This window comes from Sardina pilchardus, chromosome 21 (assembly GCF_963854185.1).
Source record: "Sardina pilchardus chromosome 21, fSarPil1.1, whole genome shotgun sequence".
NCBI classification, from domain to species: domain Eukaryota; kingdom Metazoa; phylum Chordata; class Actinopteri; order Clupeiformes; family Clupeidae; genus Sardina; species Sardina pilchardus.
In genome coordinates, this window is record NC_085014.1 from 12,467,458 (window position 1) to 12,492,862 (window position 25,405).

Sequence of the window (25,405 nt, forward strand, 5' to 3'; positions counted from 1 at the left end):
ATGTGATGTCCCACTTCCATAGCTACTTTGTTGCACCAAGACTTGAATGAATCAAAATACTGCCAACAGCCGTGAGAAGAAAAATCAGCATTTTCACAACTGTGATCCAGAAATAGCCTAAATTGTAAGCCTATACAAACAAAATTTCAGATAATCCTAAATATTCTATGATAATGGATTTTAAAGAGGCTGTTCATACATTATCTGTAACGTAGACCATAGGCCTAGGCTAGTATGGAAAGTATAGGCTATTTAGGTAATAGCCTATAAGCGCATAGGCTATAGAAAATGCGTTTACAGTAAATGGGAGTCTGGGATGGTTTTACACTGTTGTCATATCCCTACGGCCAAGAAAAGTCCCGCCCTGTGCCTGTAGATATGATACGCGTTTACAGTAAACGGGAGTCTGGGATGATTTACAGCCTACCACTATTGCAGCTGATGTGTTACTCTTTGGCAAATTAAATTAGGCTACATGTTGCTTTTCCAGTGAAAATGCATTTGTTTTCTATTCTCGCGCTTTTACTTATGGGTAAGTAGTTGCTGTTGAGAGGAGAGCTTGAATGTGTTTTGTTAATTATTCTTTGTTTCTGTTTTTGATTCCGAGTTGCCAATTGACCGCTTTATTTTCTGTAATGTTTTCAGGGTAGCCTATATGATGACTGTAGGACAAAGTGAGTCACTTTGTAAATGGTTGTAAATGCGTTTTAGGTCGAAAATGAATTTTTTTATTATTTTTTTTTTTCAGTTTGAAATCTGCATAGTTACTGCCTTTGCTTTGTAGGGCTGAATAGGCCTACTGGAGTCCATGGGCCAGAGCAGAAGTTTGTCTCACCAAAGGTGGCAAAATCTAGCAATGATTTTCTTAATCCTCTATGATATGTTTTGGTAATATAACATTTTCTAGCTTAGTTGTATTTTTACTGGCTTTTATACCCATACCCAGTACAATTCACAATACACGCTATACTGTGTATACACAGTGTGTGCATGGGATGATGGGATATGTCTTAATCCATGTTATGTGATAAAAATGTGAAAAATAAAAATCTCCCAACTTCCTCCATATCACTATACCCTAGTTCTATAATGTATTTGGCATTATATTGAAATGCATTGATTTTCAATGGAAAGCAATTGGTTATGGGTCTAAAATAGATGTGTAAAGTGTATTCAGCTATCAACATACATTTTCTACAAGCCCATACTCTCTAGATGTGATATAGCAAGAGTTGGAATTTGACCCACCCACTTTCAGTCCTTTGCCTCTATCTAATCCTATATTATGTAGGTGGAAAAGGTGTACGACGGATACATTTTAGCCTGTGTGATTCATGGAAAGTTATAATTCATCTAAACTGTATATTGTCTACACGCCTATGCCATCTAGGCCTACATGTGATATAACATAGATTAAGACATGTCTCACCTTCCTCCAGATTTTGAGGCACCCATATCTGTAGGCTTGCATCGTATAATTTACTTTGTCCAGGTATAAAAGCTAGGGAAAATAAAACTAAGCTTAGAGAGGGTTATCATACCAAATAATGGAGGATGGCATGGAGGATTACAAAAAAATCATTGGTAGATTTTGCCACCTCAGGTGATACCGATATGTGATTTTTAAGGTCCTGGCCCATGGACTAATAAGGCAATGCATAGGAGGAGGCTAGATATTTAATTTCTTGAGCTATAAGCGACATTAAAATATAGGCTGCAGGAATTAAGAAGAGCCTGATGTAGGTCTATACGTCCACTCGACGTAGAATAAAACACAACCATGATTTCTGATGGTATATTTCAATCCTCCTCAAACCCGTACATTTGTCACCTGGATCTTTGAAAATAAATAAAGCAAGCACACGGCAGTTTCCTTTTACTTTTTGAATCGCCTCGAGGCGATTAAAAAAGTAAAAGGAAACTGCCGTGTGCTTGCTTTATTTATGTTCAATGTTTATGATTTAGTATCAAGTAAGTTTAAGCACCCAGTTCGAGCGTGCTTCTTTATTCACCTGGATCTTTGGACATAATGTTCAGGGCGCGTATTCACAAAGCATTTGATCTTACCACTAGAAGTAGGCTACTTCTAAATCGCACTAAAAGATATAGGAGTTTTCACTTGTAGGTTATTCACAAATGGTGGCAAAATCGAAATAGTGTAGTCTGCATATGGGTGCAGCCGAACTTTAGCCCCGCCTTCATCATTTTTCTGCAGGAATCGTGAGGATGACGTAGTCAGGCTCGTTTGCACAGGCCATAGAAGGAAAACGGACAACTCATAATATAAGATCTCCATTGGTTGACGTCATTACTCATGCACAAACTTGATTGAAGTGACCACTTTGATTGGGTGATGATTATAATGCGGGAATGATGGCAAAAAACCTCCTCTGAGTGACAGCCTGCGGTGAATGTAACATAATTGGCCTGTAGCTGGATGGTTGCCCACTTTTGGGGACCCTCAGGATCAGGAATGTTTGCCCCTCAGTCAGCCATCCTGGTTGGGTCCCATCTCTCAGCATCTGTCTCTAAAGTTAATAACCTCCTGAAGACCTAACTCTTCAGAGAGTCCCTTCTCCGCACTACAAACAATTGGGCATGCTCAATCTAGACTATCCCTCTTCCCCTTCCCTTAACTTTGCTTGAACTCTCACCCTATTAGGTCTATTTCTGCACTAACATAGTCACACTGTAGCTTGATTGTTCCTGTTGAAAATGTATATTTTTTATGTTTATGATTGATATATTTGGCGGTCATTTCTATATGACCAGTGTGGCCTGCAGGGACCAAAAACCGCGTCTTCTATTACGTATTCTAAATTTGATCAGACCCACCTTTGTGATATTTTTTCACTTTATGTGCCTAACTGTCCCATTAGGAGGGCAGCGTATCAGGTTCATTTGGTCAGGCAAAATAGTCTTAATTATGAATTAAAAAGTAAAACATCTTTCTCAGTGTTATACGTACATTGAGTTACATTGAGTTACATTGAGTTACATTGTGTGTGTGTGTGTGTGTGTGTGTGTGTGTGTGTGTGTGTGTGTGTGTGTGTGTGTGTGTGTGTGTGTTTGTGTGTGTGTTTGTGTGTCTGTCTTTCTTTCTTTTCATTTCGATTTACCTCAGGTGTCAGGTGCTTCGGCTTGTGCACCCCCTCAACTGTCCCTGCCCCCCAAATCAACCAGCTGTCACTCAACACTTACAAGAACTGAGAACTATTCAATGTCATAACCGTTAAATCAAAGATTTTTGTGAAAGTCAATGATGAAATACAATAGACCTAGCCTGGCTATCACCAGACTAAGCTCAATCTTTTAAGATTGAATTAGTCTGGGGAGTCTGTGGTGTATTTCTACTGCATAAGAGGCACGGTCAATTTCTGGTTTTGGGGAGGATAGCAATACCATCCAGTGAAATATTTGTGTACAAGGCCTTGGGCTTTAGTTTCCTGTGCTAAAATGCTACTGTACAATCACTTATGTCATAGCCTAATGTAGTATGAGAACTGCAGCCTACAACAAGTAAAGGTGCAGCAGACTATGGTATTCATTCTCCATGTACTATTATTCTCACCTCAAACCCCCTTCAGACCTCAACCTCAGATCGCATAAATATATTCAACACGTTCTTGCCACCTACTGGCGAATCCGCATAACAACACTCTACTGGCAGCATGATTGGATAATTATGAAAAATAGCATCCCAGAGAGACAGGGTCTCCTAGAAGTAGAAACCTCTGATAATCATTCTACTGTATGTGCACAGTTTGATATTCAATTAAATAATTAGAGCCAAAGTTGTATTGATGCATGGTACAGCATACCACCATCATATCTGGGCCTGAGCTTGTTTAAAATGGACTAGGTATAACAAGGATGAAGGTCCTGTGGTTATAGACCAATCAAAATTTGCCCTATCCAACCAATCCAACTTGTTTTAGCGCTCAGTTCAAAGCCCAACCTATGACAGTGTAGAGGTGCATTAGTGCCTACAGCATGGGCAATTCTGAATGATGCAAGCAAGTTTTGAACACATGCTGCCATCCAGGCCATGTCTTTTCCAGGGAAGACCTTGAATAGTTGAGAGGAAGAGTCCATGTGCTACCATGGCCTGTCTGCAGTGAACACGAGTGAAGATCCGCACAACTCCAATAGATTAAATGGTGTAATCACCACAACTGATGTAACATTTCGGGCCACATTGCCCTTCATCAGACATGAAATAATAAACACACAACACAATTCATATATTAGAGGGAGCACCATGTCACATGATGCAGCCAGGTGATGAGCTAAAGTGCAAAGCAAAGATCATAGAGCGCGCGTAGCGCTCTATGATCTTTGGTGCAAAGTGTCTCCACCAAAGTGCAAATAAAAACAATCCTCAATCCTCTTTCATTCCATATCCCTGTCCCAACTTTTGAAACATGTTGCTGGCATCAAATTCAAAATGAACATATATTTTCCATGAATTAGTCAAAAAATTTGTGATTTTCAAAATTTTAAATGTTTTTGTATTTAACGATCGTCTCACTCCCACCTTTTTCTGATTTGGGGTTGTTGTTCCGTTAGACCACAAGTGATGTAACATTTCAGGCCACATTGCATCAGATATGAAATAATAAACACGCAGCACGTGCATACAGTATATTAGAGGGAGCACCATGATGCAGGTGATGAGCTAAAGTGCAAAGTGTCTCCACCAAAGTGCAAATAAAACGTCCCACCTTTTTCTGATTTGGGGTTTTCTGATTTGATTTGTAGTTCCGTTGTTTAGGCTATATCTTGAATGCTCATTATTAGCTGCTCTGGATATAATATGCAAAATGTACATCCAAGGCATAGATTGTAAAAGCTTCTCTCTCTCTCTCTCTTTCTCTCTCTCTGTTGTTTTCTCCGATAGGGTTGTATTACACAGAAGGCGTACATGAAGTACGCGTATGCCCTGGCCACTCTTTCAACATTCTAGACATGCGCAAGCATGAGAAATTGTTTTTCAGATCAAATATACCTGGAAGCTCTAAAAGGCTGGTGGGAAACAGAAGTCATGTAAGTAGACATAGTAGAGTGTGAATAAACAAGACCACAACTAACACTGGTGTATTGTTAGTGTTATTCCTTAAGAGATCTAATAGTGCAACCACTCAGAAGACTGTCTAATATTATAGTCTTACAGTACCAAAAGCGTCTTCTTTGGACGCTTAAGTCTTTGTACAAAAGCATCAGCTAAATTCAATAACCATAACAAAGACAATAGTGCTGATAGTTTAAAGTTGCAGTCCATGATTTCAATTCAACACACACACATCATTGAAATGAATGGGGGACTGTTCAGGCGTTTACATCACTGCCCCCTGGTGAGCAAACCCACTCTTGCAGCTCCTCCACGGAGATGCACATTTCTAGTTTATTACTGTGTTTAGTTATGGGTATTTTATGTTTTGCTGTATTGTTGTGTATCTTGTCATTATACACTTGTCTGCTGCATGTCAAACACAGTCTAAAGAGCTTTAGAGAAATGCATACATTTAGAGGCAAAATCTTAAAGGTCTTAAAAAAGTCTTTCCTTTGATGTCATGTTTCCATACAATTCAAAATTATTTAGTTATTCATGAATTAATTACAGAAAATTTGAAAAGTCATCTCACACACCCCTTAGAAGCAGCTTGCTTACCACCGGTGGTACACGTACCACCGTTTGGGAATCCCTGCCCTTTATTATATCAGACTTATGTCATGCGAAACCCCGAAATCAGATCTTGTTAAGGATGCCTTTAAAGTGCATGTTGCTGTTCTTTTTATTCCTCCAGATCTTTCTCCCTTCGTATAGGTTCAGAGATGGCTACATATTCATTCCTGAGGTAATGAAACAACATGAGGGATTCTACACTCCGAGTCTTGTAAACGTCCTGTCAATGCTAGTGGTCAAACTCATTCTCAAGGGTGAGAACATACATTCCTAAATCCTTTCAATTGACGATTTATTGATGTCAAACACAAATTTGGGCAACATCTCTTTGAAAAATATAAAAAATTGGAAACAGCCAGGGTTTGTAGTCCATCCTTAACCTGATACCTGTTTTACTCTCCCACAGACTGCTCCGTCAGGAGAAAACTACCTTATGGCATGAGCTTTATTCTGGTGGTGCCAAAGGAGGCGTCCATATTGGAGTTCACCAAATCAAAGTCGACTAACCGCTGGGTCCTGTGGCAGCGTAACAAGCACGTACCCATTGACACATACACGATCCCCATCCCTGAAGAAGGCCGCTATACTTTCCGGAAGGAGAACGGGGTCGTGGTGTCCAGCACTAATCTCTATGTTCGAGGTAATAATTAAGATAATAATAGTTATTATTGCAATAAGTATAGCCGCCAATGGGTTTATTGGGGAGGTAAGAAGTCGTATCAACACAGATAACAAGTGCGCTCGATGAGCATCAAACAGGCTAATAGGCTTAGGCTAACTGGAAAAAGCACCATGCCAATCTCTAGCTATGGTGAAGGGTATGTGATGATGTGGGGCTATTTTAATTCCAAAGGCCAAGGGAACTTTATCAGGATGCATAATATCCATGAAATAGCTGGCCTTTAAATATAAAAACATATAAAAAATCCTCCAGCTCCTATGGGAATTTAACATAGGGGTGAAGTAGCCTACTTATGCCCCCTGTATTTAAGGAAGAACATTTATCTATTTACGATACATTCTTCAATCACAAAGAAAATTGGTGTCCTTAGCGGATTCATTTTTACTCATTTCTTTAATTAAGGCATTACAATCAAATGTCAAAAGATGATTTTATATTCCTCTTTTTAGTCAACTTTAGCATGGGTTCAAATACTTCTTCTACCCACTGTATCTATCTCTTTCTGGCGCCTAGATTTGACTACCTCCTGTTGCCGTTTTGCCCTTTTCTCAATAATCCCAAATCTTTCCTTACCGTAGATAATGTCTCCCATTTTCTCTAATTTACTTTCAGCTGTCCCCTTAAGCTGCCCCAGGATGCTGACAAGATCACTATTAACATCTCCCCATAGTCTACCTTCTGCTGCACCTGGCCACCTAACCCCAAGTCTATGACCATCAATCTTCTCCCTCCTTGGCTGCCTGGTCTCGCTGCTGCAAGAGGTCAACTTGAACGCACCTTTAGACTTGGTCCATGAATGCCCAACTCAGACAGCAAGCCAATAGCAGATCTGGCCACAAACCCTTGGGCGCCAATTTCAATAGGCCTTAGTCTCTCACTCCAACCTCGCTGGGCTGCCTCCTCTGCTATTTCAGTGTATTTTGCTCTCTTTAACTCATTGGCCTCTTCTACTCTGTCTTCCCAAGGAACAGTTAATTCTATGATGAACACCACTTTTTCTCTATCTGTCCACAACAGCAAATCTGGTCTCAACCTAGTGCTCACTATATGCAAAGGTGCTGCCATCTGCTGGCCTAGATCAACCCTCATTTCCCACCCCGCTCCATTTACCAAAGAGCTGGTTTTACACCTGGCCTTCGTGGAATGATGTTGACCCCCCTGACGTACAAAGTTATTTGCTTAACATCTTTACTTGCTGCTAATTAATTAGCTTCTCTCCGCTTATCCTCAATTGTTGCTGCTAAGCATTTCAGTACTTGGTTGTGACGCCATGTATAGCTTCCCTGGGTGAGACTTACCTTGCACCCTGATAGGATATGGTGGAGGCTGCCTACACACATGACACAAACAAAGTGTACATTTATCATCCTCACCAAACCATTGACTTAAGTTCTTGGGAGATGGGAGCACATCATAGAGTATGTAGCACCTAGCATAAATCCAATCCTGTCAGCTTTCATGCCCCATCTTTCCATCTAATCTGCTTTTTGTCCACCCCTTCCCAGTTTACCCACTTCCCTTGTTTTGCCTGCGACACTGCCTTAGTACATCTAACAGTCTCCTCCTGTCTATGCATTTCCTCCACTACCATTTTCCTCCTTTCTCCTACAAAGGTTTACCTATGTCTAAACCTAGACCCCCCCCCCCCCCCCCCCCCTCACCACTCACCACTGGGTTCTTAGACTGAGAAAGAGTCATTTCCAATCTAGCCTTAGCACACTTAAATTCTTCTGTCAGACTAGATATTGGCAACTCTACAATGCCCTTCCCATACAAGGCTACACTGCTTAAGCTGCGAGGAACTCGGAGCCATTTTCTGACAAAGGAGTTGATCATTTTTTCTAACCTTTCTACCTTTGACAGAGGAACTTCATACACTGTCAAAGGCCACATTAGCCGGGGCAATAAACCAACCCGCAGACACCACAACTTAAGCTTACCTGGCAGTCCTAACTTCAACCTGTAATTTATCATTAAGGCTTGCATCATACCACCTCTCCAAACTCTTCACTGGCTTATCCATAACTGTGGGCATCACCTCCTTATCTACTACCTTCCCTTTGACAATTGAGAGACTCCTAGACTTACTAGGCTTCACCTTCATTCTAGCCCACTGCAGATTGCTATTTAGCTTATCCAGTAATCTGTTGGTGCATGGGACGGTAGACGTCATAGTTGTCATGTCGTCCATGAACGCCCTAACTGGGGGGAGGCGTAGCCCTCCCTGCAATCTCTCCCCACCCACTACCCATTTTGATGCCCTAATAATGACCTCCATTGCCATTGTAAAAGCAAGTGGGGAGATGGTACATCCCGTCATAATTCCTATCTCGAGCTGCTGCCACCCTGTGGTGTACTCAGATGTAGTAAAACATAGTTGAATATCCAGAAGCTTTCAATGCTACCTGGGATTCTAAAGTAATCAAAGGCCACAAAAGACTATGCGGTACTGATCCAAAAGCATTAGCCAAATCCAAGAACACAACATGCAGGTCTCACCTCTCACGCTTCGCTAACTGAATTTGGTGCCAAATCATGCTGGTATGCTCTAAGCACCCGGAGAAGTCAGGGATTCCAGCTTTTTGCACCGAGGTATAAATTAGCTTATTCCTTTCAAGATAACTTGTCAGCCTCCGTGCCACAACACTAAAGAAAACATTCCCTTCAACATTCAGTAAGCTAATTGGTCTAAATTGATTAATCTCCACCGGGTCCTTTTCTTTGGGAATAAATATTTCCCCAGCCCTACGCCAAGCCTTAGGACTACACAGTAGGGCCTACCTTTCCACCTCAGAACTCATCAAACGGTACGATTTGACCGAGGACATAGGGAGAATGAAGTTCCCAGTTCCCTTTGCCGAGGCAGTGCTTACATTTATTGATTCCTCCAAGAATAAGCATGTGCTCTTCCAGAATGCCATGATGACTGATAAGGCATTCCTAATCTTTGGATCTCGGATAAACCTGCATGCAGAATATGGTGAACTGGTCCTTACTATAAAGGACCTGAAATCAAGTGACAAGGGGCAATATGAGATCCGTGACAAGAACAAGGGTCTTGCTGTTGTTCTGTATGTCTATGATAACAGTGGTAAGTTATTTTTTGTTGTATCATCTTGATAAATGTGACAGTTATTTTGAGACTACAGTGAACCTCAGTGCATAGCTTTTCCTACTTGCATTGTGAGCATCTTTGGCCCCCTCTTCCAACGTATATTTTTAGGATAGGATAAAAGTGGATCCATCCAGACATTTTAACATTTATCCTTGTTTTTCTCACTTTCTCTCTCTCTCTCTCTCTGTGTCTCTCTCTCTCTCCCTGTTTCAAAAATCCAAAAGGTGCCTACATGTATAAAACACCGGTTGCGGTTGTTTCCGCTCTACTCCTACTCCTTCTTTCCTTCTACTACTGGTGGAGGAGGCGTCCCCCTGCTGCTTCACCAGCCCCCGTACAGCCCATGTCCATGTAAGTATACAGTAGTTGTTGCTGCTTTGAAGAGATGGTCTGGCCCCGACCACCCAGATTCAGGGAAATCTAGTCTGGAACATCATAGTTCATAACCGTTTCCCTCAGACAAGAAAAATGTCAGGCCTATATCTGAGAGGAGAAGGGAAGGAAGGGAGGATAACTGATTGTTATTATTATTATTATTATTATTTTAGCACAACATAAGCAATGAAATGGGTGTCTGTTTGCAGTGTGTTGTCATACTGCCATTTGCTATGTCGCCTATGTGATTGTATATAATTTGTCACTTTATATATTTTTTTCACTGATGGCATGTATGTCTTCCATCTTACCAAGTTTGGGCAGGCTAGGATGAACTCTGTTCACCATATGAATGCCCAAACACGGTTTGCCAGATAATGCTTCTTTTCACGTGAATTGAACACAAATGTTGTACCACCTTGTTTTTTGGACCCGTGTGTGAAAATACCACGTGTCCTCTAACAGGCTTCAGTTGGAGGTGCAGGAACAGGAGGACGAGTGGGAGGATCTGGAGGAAGAGGAGCAGGAACAGGAGGACGAGTGGGAGGATCTGGAGGAAGAGGAGCAGAAACAGTAGTAGGAACAGGAGGAACAGGAGGAGGAGCAGAAACAGGAGCAGGAGTAGGAACAGGAGGAGCGGAAGGAGCAGGAACAGGAGGAGGAGCAGGAACAGCAGGAACAGGAGGAGGAGCAGGAACAGCAGGAACAGGAGGAGGAGCAGGAGGAGGAGGAGCTGGAACAGGAGGAGGAGCTGGAGCAGATATCAATCCTAATGCTCCTATAGTGCACCACTGGACCCAGGGCCCCAGTACCAGTTGCAGGGGTGGGGTGGGGGTCTGGGTGATGTTCTCACCAGTTCAGCTCTTAGCATGGACACCAGCACTGGCACCTGTGCCTACAACTCAGACAAGCTCAACTTTTGACCATCTGATTTCAGAAAATATATTTTTGTTTTTGTTTTTGTTTACATTTGCTCATTTAACAGATGCTTTTGCCTGAAGTCACTGCTTAGCGTAATTACTATTACTAACACTAAAGCTCTTCCCGTAAGGACAGTGTAGTAAGATCTGTGGAGCAGCCGCTATTGTGAATGAAATGAAATTAGACCCGGTTTTGTGTTGAACTAGTGAATCATGCATGTTAAGACAAAGAAGGACGTGTAGACACTAATTACATTCACAATAGCGGCAGGTTCAAACACCGGCTCCCCAGGAAACAAACAAGCTCACCGAGAGCCTTTCGTGCTGCTAGTTCATTACTCTGAAAGACTCTGTGGACCATATTGAGAAGTTTTCATTAGTTATCAAATGTATGAAGTATTAAGTCCACATAGTAAACAACGCAGGACACATAAACTAAATAGAGCACGTTTTTCTGGTGTTAGTTTGCTTACAGACAAGATAAGAATATATATACAGTACAGTATATTCTATAGCCTCTTACCCTACTTGAATAAGATGTACTTTGCAATGTATTTGTAATGACACTCTCTATGCACTATTATACCTTTGCACCTCTCAGTATTAATTCCCACACTGCTCCTTTTATATAGGTTATAAGCTAACCTTATTGTAATATAGTACACTAGCCTATTGATATATTCCTTTGTATCTTTTGTTGTATCGCCTGTGTGCCTATGTGAATACTTGTCTGTATGTATGATGTGTATAAGCTACTGGAGACCTTAATTTCTGTTTGGATCAATAAAGTATAGCTATCTGTAAGGGCAGTAAGGCTATGCATATCTTTCAGAAAATACAGGCTGTTGCATGAAAGTGACTTTAGAGGGCGCTGTTGCAGGTGTGTATATGGCTGGGTAAGTTTTAATAATTTTGGTCAGTCGGTGCCATTCGAGGGAATAAGTCCCTTTTTTGACAAGTCACCAGAATTAGAAAATAAGTGATACAGTAGGCCTACATTTTTGTGATTTGTCACAAAACATACACAACATATTACTGTACAGCTGACAGGTATAGTGGCACTAATCATATTTTAGAAGTAGGTGATTTAGAAAAAAAAGGATAACAATTGTAGGTAAACAACCACAGCAATGCAAAAACTGTTGCAGGAGGAGCCTGCCTGGAGCAATCAACAAATGTAGACTTAGGGTCATAAATGTAAATGCAACAGCAGTTATGTAGACAAAATGCATGGATCAGGTAGAGAAATCTAAATCTAAATACAAAGTCTGTCAAAGCAAAAGGATACGTAAATTACAGAGTTACAGTCTTACAGTAGCACATCCACACATAGAATATTGCACACAATTATATATTAAAAAAGGTCACAAAATCCTTGTTCATTCCATGCCCCTGTTAGCCTGGGTATTCCCATGCTGCTTTGTGTGTGATTTCATTCACGCTGAAGGCAGTCTGGAAACTATACCGCCCTAATTTTCGCCTCAGATAGGAGACCGATCACAATTCATACATTGGGGACCGTAGGCCTACACATAGGGGACCGATCACAATTCATACATTGGGGACCGTACACATAGGGGACCGATCACAATTCATACATTGGGGAGCGTACACATAGGGGACCGATCACAATTCATACATTGAATAATGTGAGGTTATTTTGAAGTATTAAAATGCTCTGCATCTCATCTGATATAGGCTACCTGACACGACTGGCTAGCCTATGACTTACGCAGGCTATGACTTACGACACATTTGATAGACATCCTTGGCACCCAATAAACGGATCTGGGCATTTGTTCAAATACGAGACAATTGTGTATTCTTAGTGTTAGATCCTCTAGATTGAATCAAATCAAGGACTCAAAAGGACTTGACTCTTTCTATAGTATGTTGTTTTTTGGAAAATGATTGAGCAATATGAGCAAACCTGCAACTTATCTCTACTGCATACTGACACAGAGGGAAGTCATGTACTTTAAGTGGGACTTATTCAAAGAGATTTAGATTCATAATTTGAGCCTGTTTCCTATGACACCTTGATAGTGAGTTAAAAAAAAAAAGCATAAAAACGTGGGCGCTTTTCCTCTTGGAGTTGAACCTTTTTCAGTTCACCTTGCTCAGGGCACCTCCGCAATAACGCGAGACACAGCAGGCGCACAAAAGTGGCTCTGGGCGCTAAAGCAGCAGCAGCACCCGCTTATAGGCTACTGCAAATACGAGAGAGACAACATAAAAAAGGCACACCTCACTGCAAAAAAAAACACATCCTGTCTGATCACCCCCTTACAAGACCTTGAGGACCTCAGCTCTGAGTCATGCCCAGGTCACTCTTCATAACAAAAACAGTATAAAGGGCTTAAATGCATAAATGTAGGCTTACCTTTATTGCAAAGTCTTAAACCAACACTATTTGCGACTTTATAATGTGGCAAATATGAGTTTATTTCTTGCAAATTTGCGACTTTATAATGTGGCAAATGAGTTTATTTCTGGCAATTTTGTGACTTTTTTTCCTCAGAAAAAAAAGTCTACATGTAAATCATTGCAATGTTTCTGAAATGTAGCCTACAGTGTATAATTATCTCTGAAATATGCAATATGGGCCTAGCTGAGTATTGAATGGATCAAAAATACTGCCAACAGCCATGAGAAAGAAATCAGCATTATCACAACTGTGATCCAGAAATACGTTTCCGATAGGCTATCCTGTGCTGGTGGATTTTTAAAAAGGCTATTCATTCATTATTTGTAACATGCAGGCGAAAGTATAGGCTTCAGGTTTTCAGGAAATCCTACGGCCACACCAAGTCCCGCCCTGTGCATGTGGGCTTAATGATAAGCGCACAGGAAATACGCGTGTACAGTTAACGGTATAGCTGGATGGTTTAAACCACTATTGCAGCTGACGAGTTTGGGTTGTTACTCTTTGGCAAATGAAATAGTTACGTGTTGCTTTTCCAGTGATAATGCATTTGTTTTCTATTCTCGCCCTTTTACTTATGGGTAAGTAGGTCTAGTTGCTGTTGAGGAGGGCTTGCAACATGTGTTTTGTTATTCTTTGTTACTGCTTTCTGTTTGTGATTTCGAGTTGCTAATTGACCGCTTTATTTTATGTCATATTTTCAGGGTATGTGACCACGACTACAGGAGACTACAGTGACAGTGAGTCACTTTGTAAATGGTTTAGGATAAGGCATAGGCATTGCAATAGGAGGAGGTTAGATATTCAATTCATTGGGCTATACAATATCTAATATATCGTATCTTATATAGCCTATACATATATAATTGGCCTAAATCATTTATCATTTATCAAAATATGGCTGCAGGAGTTAAGAAGAGCCCTAAAAAGTTGAGGTAGGTCTAGGAATAGGAATAGGCCTACCTCCACTCCAGATAACGAAACACAATCGTGATTTTCGATGGGTTATTAACTGGATTGTTGTGTAAAAATATTTTACTAGGCTACACAATTTTTTTGGATGGTTCAATCCTCCACAAAACCGTAAATTTGTCACATGGATCTTTGGACATAATGTTCAGGGCGCGTATTCACAAAGCAGTTGATCTTATCATTAGAACTAGACCTAGCTACTCCTAAATCGCACTATAGATGTAGGAGTTTTCACTTAAAAGTTATTCACAACGCCTCTCAGACCTATCGTGTGCAGACATGTTTATGTCTTCCACGATGATGTTTTACGATTGACCATGTCAGATTTGGCGATCAGAGAACCGCAAATGGTGGCAAAATCGGGCTGAAATAGTGTAGGCTACTGTACAGCAGTCTGCACAGGCCATTAGGAAAACGGACATATCCTAAGATAAGATCTCCATTGGTTGACGTCATTACTCATGCACGAACTTGATTGAAGTAAAGCCTAGCCTAAGTAGGCCGAAGTAATATCTATTCATAAAGCACATTTACAACAGTTCACACTGCTGACCAAAGTGCTGTACATAGTGTAATAAAAAAGGTAAATAAATCAAATTAAAAAAAGAAGTGCACTTTCATTGGCTGATGATTATAACTCGGGAATGATGGCAAAAACCTCCTCTGAGTGACAGCCTGCGGTGAATGTAACATAATTGGCCTGTAGCTGGATGGGGTTGCCCACTTTTGGGGACCCTCAAGATCAGGAATGTTTGCCCTTCAGTCAGCCATCCTGGTTGGGTTCCATCTCTCAGCATCTGTAACTACAATCTCCATGAAGATCGAACTCTTCCAAGAACACCCCCTCTCATAGTACAGACTATTGGGCATATGATAGGCCTATATACTTCATCTAGCACTTACCACTAGACTAGCCCTCTTCTCCTTCCCTTGACTTAACTTTGCTTGAACTCTCACCCTATTCTACAAGTAGGCCTATTTCTGCACTAACATATCCTAGTCACACTGTAGCTTGATTCCTGTTGAAAATGTGTGTATATTTGTATATTATTTGTATATATATTTGTCGGCCATTTTTTTTTTACCAGTGTGGCCTCCAGGGGCCAAAACTGTGTCTTCTGCGATTCTAAATGTGATCAGACCCCCTTTGTGATCAATTCATCACTTTATGTGCTTAACTGTCCCATTAGATGTGTGTGTGTGTGTGTGTGTGTGTGTGTATGCCTTTCTTTCTTTTCATGTCGATTTGTACCTCAGGTGTCAGGTGCTTCGGCTTGTGCACCCCCTCAACTGTCCCTGCCCCCCAAATCAACCAGCTGTCACTCAACACTTACAAGAACTGGGAACTATTCAATGTCATAACTGTTAAATCAAAGATTTTTGTGAAAGTCAATGATGAAATACAATAGACCTAGCCTGGCTATCACCAGACTAAGCTCAATCTTTTAAGATTGAATTAGTCTGGGGAGTCTGTGGTGTATTTCTACTGCATAAGAGGCACGGTCAATTTCTGGTTTTGGGGAGGATTGCCATAAAAAAAAACTGTTGTGAAGTAGAATATTTGTGTACAACAATCCATAACCCCAGGTGGAGGTGTCTCAAAAAGGAACGCCTTGGGCTTTAGTTTCCTGTGCTACAATCACTTATGTTGTAGCCTATGTAGTATGAGAACTGCAGCCTACAACAAGTAAAGAAAGACACAGCAGACTATGGCATTCATTCTCTATGTACTATTATTTTCACCTCAAACCCTCTGACCTCTTCAAACCTCAAGCTCAGATCGCATAAATTATTTGCGGGTGTAAATAGTAATGTTCATTATTTCCACCCGGGTGCAAATAGTCTCTGCCTAAATATAATCAACAGGTTCTTGCCACCTACTGGCGAATGCCTAACATAACACTCTCCTGAATATATCCCTTGTTGATAATTAAGCAGCACTATCAGGTACAACCCTGAATCAGAAAAAGTTTGGGAATAAAAACAGAATGTAATCATCTGGAATCTATTCAACTCATATTTAGTTGCAAAAAAGGACACAGACAACATTGCAAATGTTGAAAATGACAAATTTCACAATTTCATGGAAAATAGGCTACAGTGCCCTACAAAAGTAGGCTATTGGAACACATGCTGTTTACTATATAAAATGAACTTTTGGTTTTGGAAATATCCAACCTTTAGGGACACCAATTTTCTTTGTGAATGAATAATGTATCGTAAATGAATAAATGTTTTCCTTAAAACATAGGGGTCATAAGTAGGCTATTGGAACGCCTATGTTATGTGTTAAAAACCCCATAGAGGCTAGCAGATTTTTATTTTTTTTATTTTTTAAAATGCCAGTTATTTCATGTAGGACACTATATGCACCCTGATAAAGTTCCCTTGGCCTTTGGACTTAAAATAAACCCACATCAACACATACCAAGAGATTGGCATGGTTTTATTTCAGTTAGCCTAGCTGCTTTGAATTGCATTGAGCTCCGTTATTTAGGCTAGCCTATCTTGAATGCTCTTTATTAGCCGCTCTGGATATAATATGCAAATGTGAATCCTAGGCATAGATTGTAAAAGCTTCTCTCTCTCTCTCTCTCTCTCTCTCTCTCTCTCTCTCTCTCTCTCTCTCTCTCTCTCTCTCTCTCTCTTGTTTTCTCCGATAGGCTATTATTACAGACGTGTATGCCCTGGCCAATATTTCAGCATTCTATACATGCGCAATTATGAGTATTTGTATTTTACATCAAGTATACCCGGAAGCTCTGAAAAGCTGGTGGGAAACAGAACTCATGTAAGTAGACATTGCAAGCATGTGAATAAATATGACCACACAACTAACACTGGTGTATTGTTAGTGTTATTCCTTATAATAGATCTAATAGTGCAACCACTCAGAGGACTGTCTAATATTAGTGTTACAGTAGCTAAAGCGTCTTTGGACGTTTAAGTCTTTGAACAAAAGCATCAGCTAAATTCAATAACCATAACAAAGACAATAGTGCTGATAGTTTAAAGTTGCAGTCCATGATTTCAATTCAATACACACACATCAGAGATGGGGTACTCGAGTCACAAGACCTGACTCAAGTCTGACTTAAGTCGCAAAGTTGAGGACTTGCGACTTGCTTGACAAACATTGATAAAAGACTTGACTTGACACTCATGAGACGTCACGTGACCTAGACTTGAATTGAATGACTCAAAAGGCTCTTTAAATAAAATGTCTGCACTTTTTTAGATCTTGTATTGTTTTTTGATATGAGTGATTAAGTGCAATATGTGCAACTTGTTGGTTACAGTAGGGACACAGAGGGAAGCCGTGCACTTTAAAGAGACCCTATACAACTTTCTGCAGGAGACGATCGCTCCTTGTTTACATCTGGAAGTCTGAGACGAAGAACCACGCTTGCAATTTATATATTTAAATATAGCCTATACATGTATAAATATACACGCTAAAGCTGTCGGGGAAGGTCTGCAGAGAAAATGCTAGCATAAAACGAGCGAAAACGAAAAACAAAACCGAAACCAGAGATGAAATCGCCAATCCTGCATAGTTCCTCTTTAAGTTGACTTGTCCAAAGAAATTTAGATTCATAATTTGAGCCTGTTTCCTATGATGCCTTGATAGAATGTGCTGAAGTATACAAAAAATAATAATGATATTAAACGTGGGCGCTTTAGCACTTTGGAGTTTAACTTTTTTCAGTTCGAGGTGCTCAGGGCACCTCCGCAATAACGCGAGACACAGCAGGCGCACAAAACACAAGGGGCTCTGGGCGCTAAAGCAGCACCCAACATCTCATATGAAAAAGAAATAGAAAAAACTTATACTGCCAGCAATGTGGTTTATATTCAAAACTTGTATGATTTACTCTTGAAAGTGGCCCCTTTCTCGTTTTCCTCATACAATGTCATACACAGATTTACTAAGGATCTTATAATGGTTGCACTATCATATGAAAATCTATCAGGATTAAGATAAAACATGGTAAAATTGTGTATGATTTGTCTATCTCTTTTCCATATGGGTTGGAAGCTTGTCCCATATAAGACCATTATAAGATCCTTAGTAAATCTGTAACTTGAAACATAAAACTTTGTAAACTGTAAGGGCTATATATGACATGTATGAGGAAAACGAGAAAGGGACCACTTTCAAGAGTAAATCGTACAAGTTTTGTATATAAAACACCTTGCTGGCAGTATACGTTTTTTCTATTTCTTTTTCATAATGGATGCGTCCTGTCTGATCACCCTCTTACAACTTCCATGTCTATCATAGACAATTTGCCAGAATTGGTTTAAATGGTTTTATCTATTTATTTTCTGATTTTATTTTATTTTAATTTAATTTAATCTTATTTATTACTGTGTTTAGTTATGGGTATTTTATGTTTTGCTGTTTTGTTATGTATCTTGTCGTTATACACCTGTCTGCTGGCTGTAGGCTACAAATAATTGCCGCTTGGGGACAGTAAAGTTACCTTGACTTGACCTACAAGGCCATGAGGACCCCAGCTTTCCTGCGCAGGTCATTTCTGATAACAAAAACAGTCTCAAGAGCTTTAGAGAAATGCATACATTTAGACGTATAGCAAAGTCTTAAAGGTCTTAAAAAAGTATTAGAAATGATTTCCTTTAATGTCATGTTTCCATATCATTCAAAATTATTTAGTTATTCATTAATTAATTGCAGAAAATATGTCTTTATTTTTGCAAAAGACACATATTTAGTTTGTTTATTACATATATATTTAGTTTGTTTATTATGCCACTTCTCGACCAGAGGGGGACCCCAAAATCAGATCTTGTTAAGGATGCCTTTAAAGTGTATCTTTGCTGTTCTTTTTATTCCTTCAGCTCTTTCTCCCTTCGTATGGTTTCAAAGATTACTACATATTCATTCCTGAGGTAATGAAACAACATGAGGGACTCTACACTCGGAGTTTTGTAGACTTCCCCCGGACGTTTTTGCCAGTGGCCAAACTCATTCTCAAGGGTGAGAACATACTCTCCTAACTCCTTTCCATTGACGATTTATTGATGTCAAACACAAATTTGGGCAACATCTCTTTGAAAAATCAAAAAAATTGGAGACAGCCAGGGTTTGTAGTCCGTCCTTTACCTGATACCTGTTTTACTCTCCCACAGACTGCGCCGTCCGTAGAGAAGTACCTTATGGCGAGAACTTTAGTCTGGAGGTGCCAAAGGAGGCGTCCATATTGGAGTTCACCACCTCAAAGTCGACTGACCGCAGGGTCCTGTGGAGTCGTATCAACACAGATAACAAGCGCGGAGCCAGGGGGACGGTGGCACGTGATCGCTGGGAGGCCGTCAAGATCACCAAAGCCGATGAAGGCCGCTACACTTTGCTGAAGGAGAACGGAGCCGAGGTCTCCAGCACTAATCTCTTTGTTGCAGGTACACCATAAAACACCTAACAAGTCCTCCTTTTGAGCACACTTACCAGTATGCTGATACACATTTGAAATCTTCTGGGAAAGTCTCATGACTTTGAAGGTGCAGTGAAAGCAGTTTTAAATGAGCTGAATTGCATAATGTTTTCAAAATTGGTGCAAGCTTAACAGTATCTTTCCACCTCAGGACTCAACAAACGTTTGACCAACGAGGACATCGAGAGAATGAAGTTCCCAGTTCCCTTTGCCGAGGCAGTGCTTACATTTATTGATTCCTCCAAGAATAAGCATGTGCTCTTCCAGAATGCCATGATGACTGATAAGGCATTCCTAATCTTTGGATCTCGGATATGCCTAAACCTGCACGCAGAAGGTGAACTGGTCCTTACTATAAAGGACCTGAAATCAAGTGACAAGGGGCAATATGAGGTCCGCGACAAGAACAAGGGTCTTGCTTTTGTTCTGTATGTCTATTATAACAGTGGTAAGTTGTTTTTTGTTGTATCTTCTTGATAAATGTGACCGTTATTTTGAGGCTACAGTGAACCTCAGTGCATAGCTTGTCCTACTTGCATTGTGAGCATCTCTAGCCTGCTCTTCCAACATATTTTTCAAGGACAAAAGTCGATCCATCCAGTCCCTCTGGGACATTTTAACATTTATCCTTGTTTCTTTCTCTCTCTCTCTCTCTCTTTGTCTCTCTCTCTCTCCCCCTTTCTCAATTCCTCCATTCAGAATCTTCAAATAAAAATCCAAAAGGTGCCCAGGTAAAAACAATTGTTTCCATTCTCGGTTCAGTGATGTTGCTGTTGTTGTCCCTCTACTGCTTGTGGAAGAGGCTTCCCCCTGTTGCTTCACCAGACCCCGTGCAGCCCATCCATGTCCATGTAAGTATACAGTAGTTGTTGCTGCTTTGAAGAGATGGTCTGGTCCCGCCCACCCAGGTCTTCTCTCAGGGAGATCTAGTCTGGAACACCACAGTTCATCATAACCGTTTCCCTCAGACAAGAAAAATGTCAGGCCTTTATCTGAGACGAGAAGGGGAGACGAAACCAAAACCTATTGTGATAAAACAGAAACAGCAATACCTGCAAACATCAAATGCAATTGGAAAAATGCAGAAATGTATTTACAGCAAAGGTAGACCCACATACATTGTTGATGCTGTTTTGTGTCAGTTTGTGAAGTTTAGGCGAATTAGGAAGTAACGTTAGGAATCTCTGATCAATGTGATTGGCAAGGCTGGACCAATGATTTAGTGGTTAGTGTCCATCGTGATTGTTGGACACAAATTCCAATCATGAGTCACCAGACTCTATTCACTCCGTGATGAGTTTGGATTTATCCAGACTACTGACGAGAGGCATCTTCTAACAAATAATCTCTGCCTGCATGTCTGCTCTTAAAGGAGTGGGGCAGATTATTTAATTGATACAGCCACTTTAAATCAATGTTGTGGGTTAAATTGTAAAGAAAGTAAACATACATTGCATAAATGTATAATAACATAAGCACACAGAAAGCTTTATAGATTGAATAAAGACACCAGCAGCAGTCCAACATTTACATGAGACACCACATAATTATAATCCATGCATTTGCAGGTTAACAAGCGTAGATCCACTCTAGTCATTCATTCATTGAACTCAACCAACAAAAAAAACAACATGTTACATTTATATAGAGCAGTTCTCAACACTCAAAGCACTTCACAGTGAAGGGGGAACCTCACTAACCGCAATACTGTAAATGTGCCCACTCCAGCCAGTCATTCATTCATTCAACTCAACCAAGTGCGTTGGAGTGCGCACATCACTATTCAAACAGATTTCCCTAAAATAACACAGTAATACTGCAAACAAGTCGCTCAACAAATGGAAAACACTTACATTGACATCTTGACAAACCTGCTTCCTTCCAGATTGTATGCTGAATATAAACAAAAGAAATGCAAAAACATCCAAAAAAAGACCAGTCTATGAAAAAATATGACAGTATTTCATCCATCTTAACAAACAATAGTGCGTAGCGCTGCTGACCTAACCTGATTACAGAACATACTGTATGAAATGTCCCCCTGTCCCACAAACACCTCCTGCTGATTGACAGACTATTCAATAGCAGTTCACCTGTCGCTTTTCTCCAGTTCGGGTACCTAACATAAGTGTCTCATCCTAGTTTATGCATTATTTCATCAGCCAAATGAATAAACATGCAATGAGTCAAAAATGGTCAAAAAAACATATACTTTTAATGGGTGACCATTACATTCTGTTCATATGCCTCTAACTGTCTATCCATCCAGCTCACCTTTCTCATCATTCTACTCTTGTTCCTGTTGCAGGATCCCATTGCCATGCCTACACCAGCCTACTCCCCACCACATCAGCCTATGGTGAGAGACTAGCCCCTCACTCCCAGATCAAATCAGCCTCTCTCTGCCTTTCTCTGTATCCTCTTTCTTTCCGTGTCACTGAGTTTTCTTTCAGTTGGATGTTTGAAGTAGTCAGTTTGACATGCTTGTTGGCCCTTACACATTGCATCAAGGAGCAACATGTCCATGCACATTCACTACTTTACAGTAATGAATGTGACAGTTGATAAAGCTTAACTGAAGTATCCTTGCCTTAAGCTACTGTCGCCACTTGACACCCGTCATAAAGAGCAGTAAACATAAATTGTCAGTGGAAAGAATGATGACCAGTGACTAGTGAACACAACAAGTTGAGATCTGTTCAACTTTCAGGACAGTGCTGGGCTTGATAATGTCTTGCTAGCCAATTGAAATTAAGGAAGGTGCGGGACTCACACTCAACAATGTTGTTAATGCCAGAGGAAAACCAAGTCTTGGTTATGGTTATGGCCATTTGACAGACGCCTTTGTCCAAAGCGACACAATACAATGATTACGGTAATTTCCTACATTGATTTTGCTAAATGTATTCAGCTATGAGGTTAATACACGGGCGCAGTTAATATAGTATTAATATGGTTTTGTTTCTTTTAACTTGCATAAAACACTGCCCTGCCCTGCGGCTTATACACAATGCAGCTTATATGCAGGAAATGACTGTATCATTAACTCACTACAGGGACAGTCAGCCACCTGTGAATTCAGCCGTCACCAAGCTCTACATCTCCATTTCCAGATTCTTTCTTCATTCTTTCTTCAGACTCTTTTCTCATCCCTCAGCCCTCTTGTGCCTTTCCTTTCTTCACAGAAGAATAATCTTCTTTCCATTTGTTTATCAATCTGTTTCTGGGTCTGTGTGTAGGGATGCACTGATCTGACTTCAGATGTCCAATATTTCCCTCACCTTATAACATAAGCATTTTTTTTTTTACTATTTACTATAAAGTAATTGAATTGAAGTGTTTGGATTGTATTTATTTATTTTAGGAAAGGACTGTTAAACATAATTTAATTCTACACTAAAAAAATGTGCTGTGGTTATTACAGCCTTACTCCGAGGTGGCAGGCAGTTACTCTGAGCCAAGCTATCCATACACTCCTGCTGCTCCTTGGGTATGTAATATTCCTTGCATGTATATACAGCGGCTCAAAACCAATGGTTGTAAGATTTTTAGTATTATTATTATTATTTTCTTTAACATATAGGCAATGAAGATGCTTGGGTGTCTGTTTGCAGTTTATTGTCATACTGCCATTTGCTGTGTCACATATCAAGATAGCTGTATGTGATTGTGTATATTTTGTCACTTTATGTATTTTTTCTTTCCCTGATGGCATGTCTATCTTCCATCTTACCATGTCTGGGCAGGCTATGAATAACACTTTTCACCATATGAATGCACAAACACGGCTTGCTAGATAATGCTTCTATCAACACACCGTGTTGCTTCTTTTCACGTGAATTGAACACAAATATTGTACCACCTTCATGGTTTTTGGACCCTTGTGTGAAAATACCATGTGTCCTCTAACAGGCTTCAGTCGGAGGAGGAGGAGCAGAAGAAGCAGGAACAGGAGGAGGAGGAGGAGCAGGAGGAGCTGGAGCAGACATCGATCCTAATGCTCCTAGTCCACTACTGTACCCAGCTGGGCCCCAGTACCAGTTCCAGGGGTGGGGTGGGGGTCTGGGTGATGTTCTCACCAGTTCAGCTCTTAGCATGGACACCAGCACTGGCACCAGTGTCTACAACTCAGACAAGCTCAACTTTTGACCATCTGATTTCAGAAAAGATATTTTTGTTTTTGTTTTTATATTTGCTCATTTAACAGATGCTTTTGCCTGAAGTCACTGCTTAGCATAATTACTGTGATCACAAAAGCTCTTTCAGTAAGGACAGTGTAAGATCTGTGGAACCTGCCGCTATTGTGAATGTAATTAGTGTCTACACAGACCCGGTTTGGTGTTGCGCTATGCATGTTGCGACAAAGAAGGACGTGTAGACACTAATTGCATTCACAATAGCGGCAGGTTCAAACACCGGCTCCCCAGGAAACAAACAAGCTCAACGTGAGCCTTTCATGCTGCTAGTTCATTACTCTGATAGACTCTGTTGACCATATGGTTGAGAAGTTTTCATTAGTCATCAAATGGAAGTATGTATTACAGTTTTTCTCAGTCGCTTTGGTACATTTCTCGAATCATCCTTGAGATTTGCTAAACAAATGCATTTCTCAAAACTATTTACAAATGGCAAAGCACCATGGATTACCTGCAAAAGCCAGTTTCTTGCTCAAAATCCTTAGTCCATCTCTCTTGTATACGGATAAGACAGTCAAATGGCTTAGTCTTGTTGTCAGTATAACAGTGTACTCTGGACGGATGTTCTGATGTAAGCTATATGGCTAAAATTTTGATGACAATTTTTGTAAATTGTAGGTTACATCTTACAATAATGCATGTGGGAGTTAGATCGACAATATTGACATTTACGCTTTTACTATTTTTGTACTGTAGTTAGTTGACAGACCCTGTCATTGTGATACAGAAAGGAAAAGACAGCACTGCATAGTCTAAATAAGTCAAAAATGAAATAAAGTAGAAATTTGACCATAGGACAATCTCCTTAGGGAAAACTGTAAATGCAGTGTTGTAGGAATTACAGTGCAGTCTTCCTACACCTCCTGATGTTTCTGTCTTTTGGGCCACAAATTCTCATATGACAACATGTTCAACCATTTTGCATGTAAAGACTTATACTATGAACTAATGCCTAAATGTTGTGGGTGGTGAGACTATTTAGCCCAGAATTGTACATGATAATTTGCATGGATGTACCAAAACATTTGCAACTTGATCAAAGGAATTAGAGACTGCTTTTTTTGATGTGCACAAGTGACACAATGATCTGAGGATTGAACAGGTAGTTTTGAGAATTTAAATTCTGATCTGAGAAATGTACCAAAGCGACTGAGAAAAACTGTAAGTCCACATGAACAATGCAGGACACACAAACAAATTAGAGCATGTTTTTGGTGAGTTTGACGACTTACAGACGTTAAGAATACTCTATAGCCTCTTGTACTTGAATACGATGTAATTTGCACTGCAATGTACTTGTAATGACACTCTCATGCACTGTTATACCATTGCACCTTTCTGCATTTTTCCACACTGCTCCTTTTATATAAGCTATACCTTATTGTAATAGTACACTATTGATATATTCCTTTGTATGTTTTGTTGTATCTGTGTGCCTATGTGAATGTATGTGTGAATGTATGATGTGTATGAGCTACTGGACACCTTCATATCTGTCTGGATCAATAAAGTACATATCTTGGGTAGATTAAGGCTATGCATCGTTCAGAAAATACAGGCTGTTGCACAAAAGTGACT

General features: G+C 40.3%; 1 protein-coding gene across 1 annotated transcript; it reads left to right on the forward strand.

Annotated features, from left to right (window-relative positions):
- Window positions 1-13,687: 13,687 nt before the first annotated feature.
- LOC134068478 (uncharacterized) lies at window positions 13,688-25,264 on the forward strand. Its single transcript, XM_062524120.1, has 10 exons — window positions 13,688-13,784; window positions 13,908-13,943; window positions 16,839-16,966; window positions 19,039-19,177; window positions 19,330-19,599; window positions 19,783-20,079; window positions 20,331-20,482; window positions 21,940-21,990; window positions 23,056-23,121; window positions 23,544-25,264. Exons 1-10 carry the CDS (start codon window positions 13,748-13,750, stop codon window positions 23,778-23,780), a joined length of 1,413 nt encoding a protein of 470 aa, XP_062380104.1. The 5' UTR covers window positions 13,688-13,747; the 3' UTR covers window positions 23,781-25,264.
- Window positions 25,265-25,405: the final 141 nt, after the last annotated feature.